The sequence below is a fragment of the Zosterops lateralis genome (assembly GCF_965231275.1).
Source record: "Zosterops lateralis genome assembly, chromosome: 4".
In the NCBI taxonomy this organism is placed as follows: Eukaryota; Metazoa; Chordata; class Aves; order Passeriformes; family Zosteropidae; genus Zosterops; species Zosterops lateralis.
Genome location: NC_139765.1, coordinates 58322658 through 58341446, shown reverse-complemented (window position 1 = coordinate 58341446; position 18789 = coordinate 58322658). Strand labels below are relative to the sequence as shown.

The 18789-nt window shown below is 33.9% G+C and overlaps 1 protein-coding gene across 2 annotated transcripts in view; it reads left to right on the top strand.

The window, feature by feature from the left end:
- The window catches only part of TBC1D22A (TBC1 domain family member 22A), a 146429-nt gene that overhangs the window by 98687 nt on the left and 28953 nt on the right, over positions 1-18789 (top strand). For both annotated transcript variants that reach the window (XM_083859536.1, XM_083859537.1), the window contains exon 12: positions 16522-16617. In XM_083859536.1, coding sequence (XP_083715662.1) covers positions 16522-16617 — 96 coding nt within the window. The remainder of the gene's footprint in view (positions 1-16521; positions 16618-18789) is intronic.

Sequence of the window (18789 nt, the reverse complement as noted above, 5' to 3'; positions counted from 1 at the left end):
TTTACTGTATCTCTGGTGTGCTGAGATGTCAGTTCATGTTCTCAAAACATGTTCGGAAGCCTCATTCGCTTGCCACATCGATGCCTTATTCCTGAGGAGAGGCACAAAAGTCATCCTCTGTTTCTCCAAGCTGGAGTTGATGCTGGCATACTTCACAGCAGAAAGATTTCACTGTGTTCCTGTTCACTCTAAAATGGAGTGCAGAGCGTAGTGCACTATTGAAATAATATGCTTCTGGTCAAACACAAAGGCATTTCACAGTCTACAGCACCATTCTTCTTCCTTTATGGAGCAGCACAGGAATTTAAATAAGCTCTCATGCAAGGAAGATTATTTCTTTTTAGTATAAACATTTTAAATGAAGGGAGAAAGTCAGAATATCTTAATGACTGTCAGGAAATAGAAGCATAAAGCCATTGGGTTTCTGATTATGAAGTGTAAGATTTAGAGAATTAATGGACTTGCAACTTAGTGTAGATTTAAAAGAGAATGTCCTACAAAAAGAATTCTGTTTTCTTAGCTTAGTTGATTCATTTTCTTTGCCAGCTTTCTGATGTCTTTTCTCCTTTCAGCTATTCTATCTTATCTACAAGACTGTGTAGTTTTTTCCATATAATTGTTAAAATAAGTTTTGATTTAAATTTTTTAAAAATATTTAGTGGAAATAAGCTTTCTTGAGGAAAGACACTATAGCTAATCAGGAATTTTTCATAACTAACTACTGAGATATTAACTTTTGGAAAGCACTTTATAATGTATTTATTAATGAATATCCAATAACGTACATGAGCTAGAAAAAGGCACTTTTTATTTTTCCTGCCAAAGTGTAGCTTACTTTCATGGTGAAGTTTTGATGATGTATTTCAAATTATAAAAATAATTGAAAAAACCCTCTGAGTTTGTTCTAAAAGCAGTATTAACTTATAAATGGCAATTCAGTTGCTTTCCTGAGTTGTCTGATAGCTTTGTCGATGTGGCAGGCTGGATTCTGGGGGCATATTTGCAGAGATTTCATATCAGGCTTATCCCCTTCTTTTGGCTAAAGCCGTGTACACAACACTGAACAGGGCAGGGAGGAGACAGGCTGAGCTACCAAAAGATTCTACTTTGAATATCAACAGTCATCCATTTTTCGATCTGACCTCTAGTTTTCATCACTCTATTAAAATGATTAAGAACAAGTTTGTGCTTAGGTCCATGCATCAGCAAAAATAAAAAGCGCTTAAGAGCATTAATAGATGAGACATTCTGTGTAGAAATTCTGAGTCTTTCTCACTAGTAGCATAATTATTCCAGTCATCCCTTTCCTCTGACAAATGGAACACAACTGCTGCCAGTCGTCTATTAATTGCATCCTTTTTATCAACTTCCAACTCTTTCTATTAAACTGTGATATGCTCTATTTAGTATATTAGTCTGTAGAATTGTTTCTTAGTATTCCCACTGAACAGACATTTATTTTTGTCATGCATGTGTTTCTCTGAGAGAGTGAGGGAGTGTGAAAGGTGTTGAGCAGTGTCAGATGAAGCTCATTGCTATTCTAACAGCATGACTGAGCTCCTTTAGGAGGGCATTCAATCCTTGGCATTCATTCCCTCACACTGATGTGATAACAGAATAAAAGAGCTTTACAGCTGATTGAAGTCAAGTAGTAGAGCCATTGTAAAGGCTCAGGAGAAGATTACTGATGAATACCATTACTGCTGGAGGTTGGAGTAGCAATTGTGCATGTCCGTGCTTTCTTAAAGAGATTGAATAATGAAAGAGAGCATGTGGCAATAATTCTGAATTAGCTATACTTTCCTTTCCTAGAGCGAAGATGGGGGTATCTATCTGACTTCAGAGTACTAAGATTTATGTCATAAATGTTTACCAAGTTCTGAGAAATCTTAATTTTTTTAAGTGATAATTGGAGTTGTGGCTGTATTAGTTATCTTTTTTTTTTTGATTATCAGAATAAATGAAATTAGGCATGATATTCTGCTTTAGTCTAAAGTGAAAAGGTGTTTGGCCACTTCAGGTATTAATGGAAATGCATAATTTTTCCCATCTTTCGCACTGCAACATTCTCAGTTTTCTTATGACAGGAGACAGATTGAAGGCTTTGAATTTATTGCAGTACATGGAACAGTCTTTGCTTATAAATGAAACAGATGATGGAGATAAAATCAAAGGCTCTTCTGTGGTTTAGCTTGGGAACGTTTTTGAAACTAAAATAGTTTGTGTCAGATTGTTTTTTTCCTGCAGAGAGGGACTGTATGGGAAAACATTACATGAAATTCCCAGTCTGACTTATTTTTTTCTGTTATGCTTTTAAATAATGAAGGAATATGAGATAAATAAAACTTTAAATAAAACTGCAAGAAGACTTAAATGTGCAAGAGAATAGTTCATAACAACATGTACTAGTTCTGACAAGACTCTGGATGCTCTATAAAACCTCAGGTTGGCCTTAGCCGTGGTTCAGTACATGACTGTATGTGAGAATGTGTTTCAAAAGAATGTTTGCAATCCAAACCAAACCACAGTAGCTGTGTCATTTAGAAATTACTTTCTGAATCCTAGAAAGCTCCTTGGAGCCTTCTCTGACCTCTACAAGATTCTTTTAATCAAACAAACTCTGTTTACCTCCTGATCCTCTCATCAGTGTTTCTGGCTCTGGTTGGTGTTCTTTACTGTAATTTTTCTCCTGGTGTTCACGATGATCCCTGAAAGTTTCAATTAGTCTGAAGGGAAGCTCCTAAGGGAATTTCACTTTTCCTCTGGAGACATCATCTTCACCTCTTGTGCCTGTTTTTGAAAAAGAATACAACCCCTACAGACTGAAAGCGTATAATTTTTACAATACTCTTCAATTGGATCATCGTAAATATCCATAGGAATATTGTACATTGTGTTGCATAACGTTTAATACATATCCTATTGCATATCCTATGGATTTTGGTAGATTAGAACAATTACATGCTGTGATTATCTTTTGTCCTTTATCTGTCTTTGAGAACAATGGCAGAAATTCTGTAGATTGTGTTGATATATCTGAATGAAAAAGGCATTATAAGAAGTAATAAATGGAAATTATGCCTCCAGCTTCTATTTGCACTGAATTTGCTTCTAATGGAACTTTTATGAAACACAATAAATAGTATTGAAAATGCAAGTTTTATGAAGTGACTTAGGAGATAGTAATAGTACCTTGAATAAGCTAAAGAGATACAAATAGCTATACAGTGGACTTTTTGCATTCTAGGCAGAAATAAATATTTTGGAGAGGAAACATGGTTTAGTAGATAGGACAATAGAGATAACAGTTGAATTACCTATGCTTTCCTCCTTTTCATTTCAATTCAGTCAGTTTTTCTTTCTTTCTTTCTTTCTTGAAAAAGTCATGGATGAAAATTTCCAGATATCATTGTCTACTGTTTCTTTTCTGTAAAAGGAGAACAGACTTTGAGAAAGTTTTATATAAATTATTAAATACAAATCAACTCAACAAAGACTATATCTTCTGATTATCCTTTAATAAATTCTCATGTTGCTGAAAAAAATCTTATTCACTGTGGTCAAAAAGTTCCACAGAACTACTGCTAGCATTTTCATGATTTAGCCTTTAAGTTCTAATAATCTTCCTGTTTGTTAGGTAACAGGTTTTCTTCTTTCTAATGGGATTCTTTCCTTCTTAATAGTAATTTATCAAAACTGTGGAAAATCAGTGTCTTAATGGGAAAACAAATCAATCTCTCCTTTCTGAGAAGTGTAAACAACTTTCATTGGTGATTTTTTAAGGCTTAGATTGCAAAAAGAGAAGTTGTCTCTTAAGTACATTTTAACTTCATTTTAATATTTCAGAAAAAAATCTTTTTCTGGTGGTTATTTGCTCTTGGTTTGTCTTGAAACAAGCCAACACCTGCTTTTTAGTAAAGCATTTTCATAATAAAAATACCAATTTTGTTCAGTTTTCCATAAAATACAGTTTGAAATGTTTTGTTTCATGATACTGCATGACTTCTGCAGTTAAAAATATTGAAGTGCAAAGTAAATGTATGATTGCAGTATATATATATTTTTCATGTTTAAAGTGTGATTGTTAATATGATCTCTGAATATCTGCTATGTAAATTAGGTATATGATAGAGAGATTTTTGCTTTTCTGACTTGTAGATCCTCTTCCTCTTTGGTATTGAGTCCCATTTCATTACACATGCACTCTTTATGGCTTTTATTTTATCTGGGCTATGACTTCTTTGTTTCTTATTTTTCTTTTTGTTTTAAATTCTCTTTAGTTCTGTACCTGTTACAGAAACAGAACTCTGCTGTTTGGTTACCTGTATGTTCCCACTGAGCAGTGCTGACACTTCCCACCTGTTTCCATAGTAGCAGCACCTTGTTGTTTTTGAGAAGTGATTATTAATTTGCTTTATTGTTTAAGTGCCCAGGGACAGAGTGAATTTTCACAGCCTTCAAAGGCTAGCCAAGCTTTAGTGTTATAACATGGAAAATTAACAGCCCTTGGAATGTTCCTGATACAGTCCTTGCTGTCTGAATGTTATGTGGCAAATGCAGATTCTTGAAAGGTGGCCAGGATCCATCTACAGTAGCTCATCATTAGACCTAAGAATTGTAAAACTTCTGGAATCAGTTAGTATTTTGCCTCCTCTGTTTCTGTCACTGTGCCTGGGTGCATGGCTCTGGGAGTCTCTTCAGTGTATAAATTCTCAGTAAAACTTTGTGTGAGCTGATCACTTTGTTTTGCACATTGCTTGTTTCAACCATGTTTCTTCCAACTATGCACACTGTGCTGCCTTTGTTTTGGCTGGAAGGAGCTACAGATGTTGTCAGTGTGTGGTAAGCTTCATCTTTCCACAGAGCCATTCTGTAATGGCTCTGTAATAGCAGAGATTTTATACCAGTAAGTTTTTAATGCAGCCCTGAAAAATAAGGTGTACAGAAAACAGTTTTCCAAAATGGCACTGGATGATTGGTATTGATTATCATAAAATATCTGCCTTTATTTTTTGTGAGGTATCTAATTGCATTAAATATGGTTTCTATTTTATTTATTTTTTCTATATCCTTTGCTATATTGATTTAGCATGCTTAGGAATCAAAGAATTACTGTGTACACAAAGTAACAGAATAAGCTGTGTTAAAAATCTTGTAGCTATGTACTAAATGAAGTTATATTTGCAATTTACATTATTTGTGACATATGAAAACATTGAATTAACTTAAATTTATGCTTGAACATACAGCTTTACTTCCTTCTTTCCAGCATTTTAGGATGTGTTAGCCAGATTTTAAAGTCTAAAAGTTCAGAGTCTTCAGTATTCATTGCTATAAGCAAAATCATGTGGGAAAAATCAGTTTGATTAATTTGAAAAATATTATAAAACTGAAGGACAGATACAGTTAACAATTATATTTTGATGCTACATCCTTTAATAAGTAAATATTTCAGTTCACACCTTGAGTCGATAATATTTTGTTTGGTTTCTGTCTTAATTTTCTAAAGGCTGAGTTGTTAGTGTGGAGCATATTTGTTTTTTCACATTCATTTTGTTGACAAAATTCATCTTGAAGTCTGGCAGCTTAATTTTTAAATGATTTTTTTTTGTTGCCTGTTACAACTTAATAAGAGAGATTTAAAGAAAATTGTATGTAATTTTTTTCTTTTATAATAGTAGAAAATAAATCCAGAAAGAGTAATTTATAACTTCACTATGTAGTCTTTTAAAGTCTTAAATAAAAGAGGTAGGTAAAATGAAATTCTGAAAATTCGGACAGATGCTTGGGAATTTAATGCAGTGTCCAGGACCTCTCAGTGGTACTGGTATTGTCCTCTTAAAGCATTTGGTCAATAGTTTTTGATAAAGGAATTTGCAGAAGTACTATACTAGGTGGTTTACTGTGAATTTCAGCTGAAGATCTGCATTTGGTCAAAAAAATCAGCCAGAAAGCTTTTATTCCTTTGGATCAAAGCTGTCCTCCTATTTTGAGCTGCTTAAAGGGAGGGGTAGTGTTTAGAGCAGTGCTGTTTGCTTTGTCAACTGTTGGAAGTGTCTCAAGCTCCTGGTACCGAAGACTCAGTCCTTTAAATGTCAGCATGGATTAGTGGAGTGTTGCTTACAAAAGCTGATGGAAAGAAAACAGCAAGTCATGTTTATTGACAGCAGTAAGAGATTTGAGTAACTTAAACTTCGCAGTCTGGTGATGTCACGTCAAACAAGAAAAACACGAATCTGTGCAGGTTACCTCGGGCTGTCAGGATGGGAAAAGCCATTGAAGAACAAGAGCTTTTTAAGCCCTTGTGCTGTATTTGTGATGGAGTAAGGTTTTCTAGAAAAAACCCCAATTCATTATTGGTAATATTAGAATTAATAAAGTTGCATATAGATGGTTGTACCTTAAAATTTGCCTCACTTTCTGACACTTTTCTTCATTTACACTGCTACTGGATATTCTTGTAGGAACTTTTCTAAGGAAGTGGCTGCTAGGAAAGCATTGATGGTTAGTGTCTGATACATTGATGGTTAGTGCCTGAGATGGAGAAAAGTATAAATGTGTTACTGTTGTAATAATCTCGTAATTGCTCAGGGCTCTTCAGGGTCAACATAGAAATTTTTTTTTTTCAGAGATAAGAATAGTAGCATCAGAGGTAACCTCCAGAGAACCTTGATAAAGCAGATTGCAACAGCTCTACAGGTGTTGCCATTCCCACATAAGTCTTTTGCTTTATGCTGCTGTCTTCAGTCAGTGGTCTGGTGTGAAGACTTATTATTAAAGCAGCCTTTATTTTGATTGTTCTGCAGTTGATTGTCAGCATCTTAAGAAGATTTAAATCAAAGATCTTACCTTGATTCAGCATCCAAAAAGAGGTTTAAGTTCTGAGCAAGCTGTGGCATCTATGGAGTCATTTAGCATCCTCAGAGCTGTAGTGTTATTCACAGGAAATATTTTTGCTGAATCTAATAAAAGCAGTCATATTTAGTAGATGTAGGCTCTCATTCTGATCAGAGTTCAGCAAAGCCGCACCTGATCCTCACTATTAATTCTTTGTGTGCTAAGCAGTTGGTGGATGGGAATAGAAGTGGTCTGAAGAGTAGTTTTTGGATTAGCTCTGTGAGTCTTTCGTATTAACAAAAGAAGCAGCTAGTCTTATTCATCCCAACAAGATCAAGCTCCTGGTGATAGCTATCAAGTATTTAATGAATTTAATTAAAATTCATGCATTATTAACACTTCCAGCTGTGATATTGAGTGATTAACAATTTTCAGATACTTGAAATGAGAAATGATGTTGGTTTTCAGTTGTTTTTGACATAAGCCCTTTTACAAACTTGCAGTTTAGCACAATCACGACTACAGAGCCTGTGCTGGACATAGCTGAAGAGCAGCTGAGTAATGTTTTCAGTTGTTGTGCTTTTCTTTAATTGGACAAGATGCTGCTGCATTCAGCAACTGCCTACTTTAGTTTCTGGGGCATTATTAGTTTGTTTTAATAGAAGTTGAATGAAATGTGAAGCATGCAGACCAAGGAATGTTGTAAGCAGTCATATGGTCACAAAAAACTTGGTATAATTAAGTCATCATCACAAAGCAAGATCGAACAGTCAGGAAAATTGCCATCTCTAAGTAGAGATTGATTCAAATAGTGTTGGTCTGCAAGAAAGCAGTGTTTTCATGAATAAGATTTTTGCAGGGCAGCAAATGGAGGAAAATACCAGTCCCAGCTGTTTCTTAGCCTCTAACAGGAATAATGGTGATCAGAAATTAAGGATTTTGTTGCTTGTTTCTTGTTTTGTAAAACGTAGTTTAATGTGGTTTAATGAAGGGAGAAGAGGAGGCAGCCAGTGATACGTCTTGAGTATCCTGATAATGGTTGTGCTAGAAAGCTGAATGATGTTCTTGACTCTGTGTTATGACTTAACTCTGTCATGCCTAAATTTGCTAGCTTGGAAAACAAGGAAGGAGGGTAATATCTCATGCTTATTACTAAATATCTTTTAGGTATTTCTGCTTATCTTCTTAGTCAACAAGACCACCTAGAAAACATGTGACTGAACATGTGACATATTTATTCATTCTCAGCTTTTATGGTGTGTTCCTTGACAGAAAGAAAAAGTTTTGGAGATAGTTTGCTTGAAAATTTATTTGTTGTTATTATTAAGAGGAAAATAGATATTTCTTAGAAAAGGCAAGGTTCTGATATAAATGTCAATCTAATAAGAAATCTTCACAAAACTTTTACATTTCATTAATGTAATCATCCCCCGATTTACAGAAGTAGGAATTTGAGGATTGTAGAGTTTTTATTTACTGAACCAGAATTCAGCAATATCTCTGTTGGATTACTTCATATGCTTTCCTCAAATGACCTATAATATGTTATTTAAGAGTTCTTTGTAATCCAACCACCAACTTTGTCTAGAAAGCCACATGAGAACCTCGCTATCTGGAAGTGATATATGTAGCTTAAAACATACTTCATGAGAGGATTTCTTTGAATTACGAAGAAATTTGGCAGTGTGTCAGTAATCACTTTCTTGTTATTTGATGAGAAGTTGCAATAAGCAAACATTATTTTTTAATGTTGTTACTTAAATTTTGCTTTAGTCTTTCAGTATAAATATGTGATTTATGTGTAGAGGTATTCTCATTACTTTTTTCAGTTGTGAAATGGTAGACTAGCACTTACTACTTTCTGTAGGTTTGCCTTGAAGTATTAATTTGATAACTTTTATGAAACCTAATAATATGATAAAGCTAAAGCCAATTAATTAAACAATGATACAGCTATTATACAACTATTTCAGTGTCTTTGAAATCCTTTACTAAAAACTCTAATGATTGTCTGGAGCATGTATTTCAGTAGATTTGATAACCCATGAATATCTGCAGAAAAGGATATCGTTGTGCTCTTTTTAATGAACTAACAATTTCATACAAAAAATTCAGCAGTACCAGTGTTTATAATAAAGGGATACATGTAAATGAGGCTAGTGCAGAAATTATATTTAAACAATGCTGACAGTTCTTCTATTGTGCCCATTAATTAATTTTCCAGTATCGAGGTTCTCTGGGAATAAACTGTAAAAATAATTAAAATGATACATGAGGTAAATAATTTTGAATTTCAAAAGGTGAAATAGGGAATTAGTTCAGTAAATATTAGTCATACTGCTTATTTGTGTTCATTTGCCTTTTAAAGGGAGATTAGTGATAAACTGTGGTCTGGTTTTGGTTCACATGATCTGCTGAAGTTCTCACAGGTGGAAGAGTTGCCATATTCCTTTTTAATCAACTGTGTCCCTATAACAGATTAGTAGTTTACTTAAAGCAGGTTGGCATTTATGTGAAGATATTTTGCCTTGCAGCAAAGTAGTTCAGAATTAAATCAGTTGCAGCACATATTTACTAACGATCTGGATTTAGTTTGTGCTTTTTAAGTTAAATCATACTTTTAAATGGAATTCTATGACTAAAAGCAGTGTTGGTTTTAGTGTGACACAGCTTTGCTTTTTTTTTCCCACCACATTTTTGGCCCACTAATTGGTGCCAAGTCATGACTTGAGACAGAATTTGAATGCTTAAGTACAAATTAAATTAGTGATTTCAGATAGAATGAATGGGGTTTTAATTAGAAGGAAACTTCAAAACAAATTTCTTTCTAGACGGATAGTCATGTCTGAATAATTGAAGCCCAGTTTTCAGCCTAGCTTAAATAGAAAAAGTTTTTACAATGCATATTCTTTCTATCATTGAATGGTGAAACAAAGATGAAATCTAAATGTGCATGCCTTGGAAAATATTTTGTCTGGATGTTTTTAGTCAAATCTGTCATGTAACCTATTAAAAAAGAAATAGCCTGCAGGTTTTAGAAAGTTTTTTCTGCAACTTCACTTATGCTGGGGAGGCAGCTAGTTGGTCACTTCTGGGTTTATCCTTATCTTATTGCTCCTTAGACTTTCTATAACAACTTCAATACCTCCACACCTGCAAGAGGGATTTTAAGTTCTGGTAGGGTAATCAGGAAATTAAAGATACAAAGTGAATTTTCTGGGAAATAGCTAGAGAGTTAGACTTTTCAAGCATGTGGAAGTTTTTGAAAAGGCTGTTGGTAGTGTTGTCTTCTCATATACTCTTACAGCTTGTGTGATCTGTCTGCCTAAGCCTTTTCTGAGGAGATTACTCAGGACTAAGGTGTGTAGGGAAGTATATGCTTCACCTTTATATACATGAGAAACAGAATTAATTGTATGCTTGTATTTCATGCTGTTAGAGGGAGTAAATGACGTAGTGATGTTCAGTGTTAATTACACAGAGATTCGCTACTTTGAGTCATTGCACTGTGTCATGGTTTGATAAGATAATTAGGAACCATATTAATTGCTCTAACCTAAATAGCTTGTTTTTTCATACATCAACTATGGTGAACAAAGAAAATATAACTGTAAGTAATCAACTGCTCTCTAAAACCTAAACAGTGTAAATTATCTATTGTTATTGATGTGGGCTTATAGTGTTGTGTTGCTCCTACTTGTAAATGCACTGAAACCAACCTGGAAGAGTTTCATTAGTTCTTGCTGCTGGTTCTTGCGTTCTCACTGCCAAACAAATAACTTGCAGGAAGTAATTTTTTGTTCCTACTAGAGGAGCCACAAATGTGTATATTAGATTGGGATTTTATATACAGCCCTCACTATTGTTATTTGAAATCACGTGATGGATCTATCACTGGCAGAATTCATGCTCATATTGCCATATCCCTGTTTTGCTATGTTCTATGTAGTTATAACTATTAGGTAAAATAGAAGTTGTTTGCCTTTTCAAGCTATAGAAATTCAGAGCAGTAGATTAAGTAATAGTTCCTCCAGCAAGTACAAAGAACCAACTCATGGTCACTCTTCACTACAGATAACAAGAGGCTTACTAACATGGGAAATTAGAGGAAAGAAATTATGTTTTCTGATAGTGTCACTATTCATAATGCTTCTGTGTCTATCTAGATTATTTTAAAAATAATGTTAGAAATAAATATTGCAAAATGTTCTCCTTGTGTAGAGTTCAACATCTTCTTGCATTTGTATCCAAGGCATTTTTCAAAAAAACTGCTTTACTTTCTTTTGTTAATATCCAATTCAGCAAGAAAAGGCTTTAAAGGAGTTGCATAAGAAGCTCCATTCCTTTGCAAACATCTAGCAACACTCATATGTGCAAAAGTAATAAACCACCACACAAGAGGAGAAATAGCTGTAAAAGATGACAGTTCAGTGTTGGATGTGAAAGTGTTTCATTGAGTGAGAATCCACTTTACATCCTAGTCATGACTGAACTCTTAAAAAACTTCATAGTGAATTCTTTAAAAGAACCAAATGAGAAACATTGATTTTTGTTTTCCACTACAGTTTATTCTGGAACAGAAAGGATAAAAAAGTCAAATACACACTTTGTTAGTTATTTTTTTAATCTATTTGAATTGAGCATGTTAGCAAGTGAAGAGGGCAGTAAACTCCATTCTGAAAATACAAGGTCATGTGAAAATTTATATGAAAGGTGCTTCATAAAACTAAATTATTAGTTGAAGTGTGGATAAATTGGGTAAATAGTAATTATCACTAGCATCCATTTATATTTGACATTGATTTGTAGTCTTAACATGAATTTTGCATGCCATATGGAGCATTCCAACAGGGCAAGGTATTGATCCAAAAAATTCCAGCAGTGGTCTGTGTTCTTTGTGACTGGGATTTCACAGCAGAAGTTTATATCACAAGTCATATTTCAGGAATTGTTGCCAAGTTGGTGTTGACTAGATCAGAGAGGGTAATGACTAAATTGTTGTGTAAACTGACCTTCACCTCATTTTCAGCATAAATTTGCCAAATCCAATGGAAGATTGTATGATAAGTAATTTTTTTGAACATGCCTAGCAGAAATAGGGAATGCGAACACAGTTCTTGTAATGTATTTTTAAAAACAACTCTTCTATAAGGGATTTAATGAACTCTAAAGTTGAGATATTTGCATAGTTTTTTGGCTGTGACAGATATTTCTAGCTTGATGTTATGACCTGGAAATGTTACTTTCCATTAAAGATTTTGAAATGCTATGAAGTATGTTTGAATCAGATGTTTTTTATGCAAAGATCAAACCTGCCCACAAATTCTCATGTTAATTGATGGATGTTCCCATTAGAAACAGCTTCTTGTAGGCCTTACCTATAGGTTATGTTTTATGTTTGTTTGGTTTGGTTTTTTAAAGCATAAAAGATCCAGTTTCATTGCTATGTTTATGGTGAGATTGGATTCAGCCTAGGCAACTGCTCGTGGTCACTTACTGTTTTTAGGATAACTCTCTTGGGGATAGTCCTTGTGAAGGAAAAACAGTGATACAAAACCAGCCAAAATGTGCAAACTCTGCTAAAGTGTTGTTAATAGGTATTTTTGCATATAACCGTAAAAAAACTTTTAAACATGTACAATGAATAAAAGTAAAAAAATTTAGCACTTTTTGAATAATTGAAATTTCATTATATAACTGACTGGAAAGCAGGAGAAGGTTATGATCCCACATGAGCTAGCACGCAGCTGTGTAAATAAAAATATTTGCAGCCTGCCAAGTATTCCAGTATCTTTTAGAATGACAAGATTAAGGTGACTTCGATTCTCTAAACTTGATTGTAATATTATTTCACCATGACTAAATGTGTCATTTTAAGAAAGTGTTGACATGATTTTTGTAGGGAAAAATCACACCTCACAAAGCTTGAGAGCCAGTGAACACATGTACCAGGTTGATGTAGAATATTGACAACACTGAAGAAGGTCCTTCACTAAAGGTTATTGAAGAAGAAACACAGCTGTGGAATTCAAGGGAATGTCCTTGCTTGAATAATAACTCCCTGAAATATAGAAAACAAATGTTAAGAACAAGCAGGCAAGTTTCAAAATTAAAAGTACTAACATGTAATTCTGTTGCAATTTCTTATGAGGCTTAAGCTCTTTCTGCTGAAGAGTTAAAAAAGGGATACAGGAGCAACTAAGACAGCAAAGTTTGCTGCCAGCACCATATTAGTAAGGGTAGTAAAGGTGAGAGGTGGACAGCAAACAGTTGCAGAACTTTATGTTTCTCTTAACAGCCTGGCATAAATAACACGTAAAATTTGGTGTGGACAGATATAAAGGGATATTGTGTGTTTGGGCCAATCCTAGCTTTACTGATATGGGCTTCAAGATAGCTTCCTACAGTCAAGCACAAGGGGAAAATATAAGCTCAGCAGCAATCAAGAATAGAAAAATAACAAAAAAACCACCAAAACAAAGGTTAGGAATTATTGGAAAAAGTAAGGAGAACAAAATATCACTAGGAACACTATGAGAGTTATATTCTTTCTGCAGCTTATATGCTATATACAGTCTAATCCTATTTCAAAATGAGAAAACTACAAGAAAGGATGCATAAGAGGGCTGAGCAAAAGTGGTGGAACTGGTACATGAGGAACAGTGGAATAAGCAAAACAGTTCTACTTTGCAAAAGAGAAGGAAATATGAATGGATTGGAGAAAGCGAACAGGAAGTGATTCATACTCTTTCACTGCAGATATCAGAACTAATTTGAATGAAACTAGCAGGTTTAAACCAGACATACTATATGGCATGCGCTCATGTTTTGGAATTCTTTGTTCCAGGACTTGGTGATTTACCAAAATCTTTTTACAGTTGCAAAAAGATTTAGGAAGTTAAGAGAAATCCATTAACTCCTATTAAATTGACATATTCTGCAGCTTCTCTTAGGACATCTGTAAGCATGAAACTTTTGAAACTTGGAGTATTCTGCGGAGGTGCTGCTATTCTTGCACTCCTATTCTCAGTCATCTGCTCTTGGTCATTCCTAGTGAGAGGAATGAGTTACTGTGATGGACTTCTCTGGTGTGTTCTTGCTGTATTTCTTCTCAGAATGGAACTCTTGAGTCTGTTTGGACAGTGAATTGAGTCTGTGCCTAGGAAGTCAAGGCTCCTGGCTGATCAAAAATGCAAAACTTAGAGGAGCAGCCAACATATTTCACTTTTCATGATGTTCATGTGTTGGCTTCTTTCTCTTTTTCTTCTATAGTTTGCTTGGATATTTTGGCAAAAATTATTTAAATCTCTTTTCAGCTAAACTATCTGTTCTTTGTAATATGGTAGAAATGGAGGTGCTTAAGGTTGCTTTATTCATGTGTAATTACTGAGTGCTTGGAAGTCTTTGTGTCTGAGCTCTTACTTGTGTGTGAAATGTGGTCTAATACCTAACCCTGACAAAATTTCATAGCTTTAATTTTTCTGAGTATTTGAACAATAATCTTGTATTGTATGTAAATACAAATGTACAGTAACATTCGTATATAAATACAAATATATGAGGTGTTACACTCCCTAAATGTTGAAGTATCCAGGGCAGAAGGCTGCTTAGACTCATCATTGACAAGACAATGATCAGTCTTGTCATACAACAAAATTTGCATTCTTTTGGTGGTTGTGTAATTTAAGAAGTTTGGGGAGTGCAGTCCAAAGAATGCCTTTCATTTCAGCTGCAGAGGAGATCCAGCATTTGCAGGGCAATGAGATATTTGTGATGTTAACAATCTAAATGATTTTTATTGATAGTGACAGATGGTTCTTAGATAATGTGCTCAGAGTTGTCTGTAATATGTTCAGAATAAGTCTTCTGGAAGGTTGTACATCTGCCTTGAGATTTTTTTCTAAAATATTTAAATCAAGGTCATTGTTTATACTTGATTTTAAATAGCTTTTAGCTGGTAGTCTGCATTTCTGTACATTTAGAGATCAAACTGTTTGTAACTTCAAAAGCTGCAAATGGAAAAGTATAATAGGTATCAGGTGTTAGAAAAGGCAATTATGCATTAGCTGTTTTACTCAATTTCTAAAACTGTCTAAAACTATCCATTGGAAATACTTTGTACCTAGACTTATCTATGAAGCATGATGAATTTTTTTAAATCTGTTGGGGATATGTATTTTTTGTCTAATGAATTGCATTTTTAAACCTATTTTGTTTCATTTAAAAGAGCTTCATTTTGAAGAAACTTTTATTGGTGAAAAAAACCACAGAAAAATCATTAGACAAAGTACAGGTTCTTATACATAGGCAGATAATTTTTCTATAATTCTTTTAAAAATGTTTCCAAAATTAGTTAATTCTTATTTTCAGTTCCAAGTACACTTTTAAACCTAAAAACTTCCCTCCAGATAATTGGCAATATCTCTTTTCTGGAACCTTACTGATTTGGTGGACCAGATGGTCTGCAGTTTCTGTAGCTGTTAACAAGGTGTTTTACAAATCTCTCGTAGCATGCTCTGCTCTTTTATCAGTCATGGATAGAGGAGAATGAAAAGTTTTAGTATGAGAATATTTTTCCTTTGTCACTTGTTATAGCTGGGAAGTTTATTTATTGCACAAATTTTAAATACCATGTTGTTCTGGGTTAAATAGCAATAAAATAGGTATTTTGCCATGTTATGCTTTATATAAGAAGTTGTTTCAGTTCACTATACTTGAGTAGAACACTGTAGTTTTCTAAGGAGTAAACTTAAATTTTGAAATGACCAGCAGAGAATATGAAAAAGCTTGCTATATTTTCAAAGCAATACAATTAAATATTGTAAATTATATATATATCAGAATTTAAATATACCTCAGTTTGCCAGATTATGTAGTTTAATTTTATAATTATTATTTTCAAATTTTATTTTAATGAGATTTTACATAGCATTTGTTCACAGTCATAACATTGATAATTTAATATCATAATTATTTTTTGGTTCTTAGTGGTATAGAAAATAAAATGAGATTTATTTGATAATATGAGAAAACTTAGTGATGTCTTTTAAAGACCTCAGAACAAAATTTGCTAAACTCTTATGTGAAATTAAAAAATACTAATTTCTAGGGGGAGTTTATGATGGAATCTGCTGACTTGAACCAGAACAGAAGGCTGCAGATCTGAATGCAAAACTGAGCTGTAAATATTTAATCTTACAAGTAGGTTTTCTTCCTATGGTAAAAACATTTAATTCCATTCAGTATAATACAAGTTATTTTTATTATTACAATGCTTAATAATTTCCTATATCAAAATTTATACTTCAAAAGCTCTTACTAGTAGTAGAGTTGACTTAATAATGGAGATGAAACATATGTTCACGCCACAGTGTTGAGCTGGACAGTGCAGTATTTCATACCAGATATAAGCTAATGGATAACACCAGAAATGGAAAACACATCAGTAAAAAATGAATTTAAGTATGAGAAATGGAAGCTGCCTCATCTCTGTCCGTGGTACAGATAATAGCAATGAATAGGTTTGGCATAGATTACATGCAAGCATGTTTGTGATACAAAGAGAGACAGATGTAGCTGACATTTGTAGTTAGAAGTAAATGTCATAAAAATACGCTTGGGGCATATGGTGATCAAAAGTATTATTTGTGTATTGAAAGGATGATCTATTTTTATTTTTTCTAGTCTGAACCAGAGGGTTTTTCTCACTTCCACTTGTACGTCTGTGCTGCCTTCCTTGTCAGGTGGAGGAAAGAGATCCTGGAGGAGAAAGATTTTCAAGTAAGTGAAGGGGATATTTTTCAAGCACAGGGTGGCATTTTTTAGATTTACCTTCCTAACATTACTTGGGGATGAATTTAAGACAAAATAGGAGCAGCAAGACTGACGATATCTTACTGTTAGAGTTCTCCAAAACTGTTAGACCTGAAGTGATGGACTATAAGCAGTAGGAGGTGTGTTTTCTTTGTCCACTCTGGAAAAAAAAAAAAAAAAAAGCTGTTTTAACTGAGGCAGGCTTTGAGAAGATGATCTTTGGAGATGCTGTTACCTTGATATTTTGCAGAGATTTTCTGAAAAGGTAACTGGATTTTTTAATCTTGAATGCATCGCTGAAGTATTTATTTATAATTTCTCATCTATATAGCATAACGTTCTCTAACAAGGTCATGTTCATTTTTTCAAAAAAGCTGGGCAAGCTGTCTTTTCAAATAAGGACCCTGTTTTTCATTAGGAAGTAAAAGGACTTCAGGCCCCTACATTTCAATATCTTACATCTTTTCCAGCAAAAAGCATATCAGGAAGTTGTTTGTAAGAAGATTTGAATATGGTAGATAGTCAAATCATTTGCATGCATCCATAGAAGTCCAATTATTTTTGTGAACTAGTGACAGTTCACTTTCATAGGAATATTTATATTGAATTTTATCCTATCATACACATTGAATGCCTAAAAGGCTTTAAAGTCTTGTATGAATGTGAATAGCCTGTGCTGCAAAGCCCCCACCATTGCCTACCCCGGTGAAATGGCCCATTACCAGCTTATTTTCTCTCCAGCTGACTGAACTCTGTGGCCCTCTACAAATGAACCATTGTGCAAATTTGTGTATCACTTCAATCTATTTTATCTTCATGAAAGGATTTATTCAGAGCTGTCATAGCCTGCCTTTGAAATGAATAAATCCCTAAGGGCACAACATAACAGCTTTAATTTCTACTACCTGCTAACACTGTCAGATTTTCTCAATTTATGGTACTTTGTCAAAATCATCTCTAATGTTGGTATCCATACCTCTCAATTACAATTGTTCACTGTTAATCCTCCCTAGTAAATTTTTATGTTGATTTCCCTCACTGAAGAGCATAATTTTCCTCTCTCTACCAAATCTATTACAACTATGCTTCAAGTAAATAATACCATGGTATAGTACTATGAAGACTACTTTTGTTCTCCTTACACACATTCAGATTTGTGTACTTATTTAATAATTAAGTATTTCTATACGGTTCAATTTCTTTATAGACCTTGTAAACTAGAATATAAAGTACAGAAATCAGGAATACACAGGAATGCATTTATCACACTGCTTTGGATTGCTTACAACATAGAAATGCAGTTGGTAATTTTGAGGATGTGTAGATCCATGCTAGTTTTATCACCATCATATGTTATCACTAAAAGCCTTGGCCTTCTTTATTGTGTAACATGACCTTTTAAAATGGCTAAACTAAAGTGTTATCAATTCTCTAAATGATACTTCTGTCCCACAGGCAAGAATAATATCCATTATTCTTCCACTTTGTTAATAATAGCTGTAGATCACTGCCTAGTCTTCAAAGTAATAAGCACTTAAACTACATTGGAAAATTGGGAAGTTCAGTAAATGCTGTTTGGAGTACTCTGATTGCATTGAATTCACATTATTGAGGAGTCATAGCCATAGTACATTTTGTACAGAAGTTTTTTGTTCTTAATCTGTATTAAGAATTACATGCATTCAGTCATTTGTTTTGCTCATAGCATGTGTTGTGTTTGTTTTTCTGTATATGACAGGAGTAAAAAGTCTGTCCTTACTGTCAGTCAGAGGGCCTGGTTCTTTTCTACTAGCTATGAAAACTCCTGGTTGTCTTTTACATGTTTGTTTGACCTCTTTCAGTAGAAATACAGATCTCACAGGAATTCTAAGTAGGAATAATTTCCCAAGAACATCAGGTGTATCACTGCCAGAAGAGACACTGAACAGATTTTGAATGAAAGACCAATTTTAAAAGAATTGGTTATGCAATACTTTTATTATTTGATGAGTATATTATCAGCAATATTACAGACAAGATGATGATAGAAAATAGTACTTGCTCTTAAGATACTTGTTTTCATTCTTTTAAGTATGTCTGCAACCAAGCAATCAGTATAAGTATGATATTTATTCTTCCTGATGTGAACAGATTAATTGA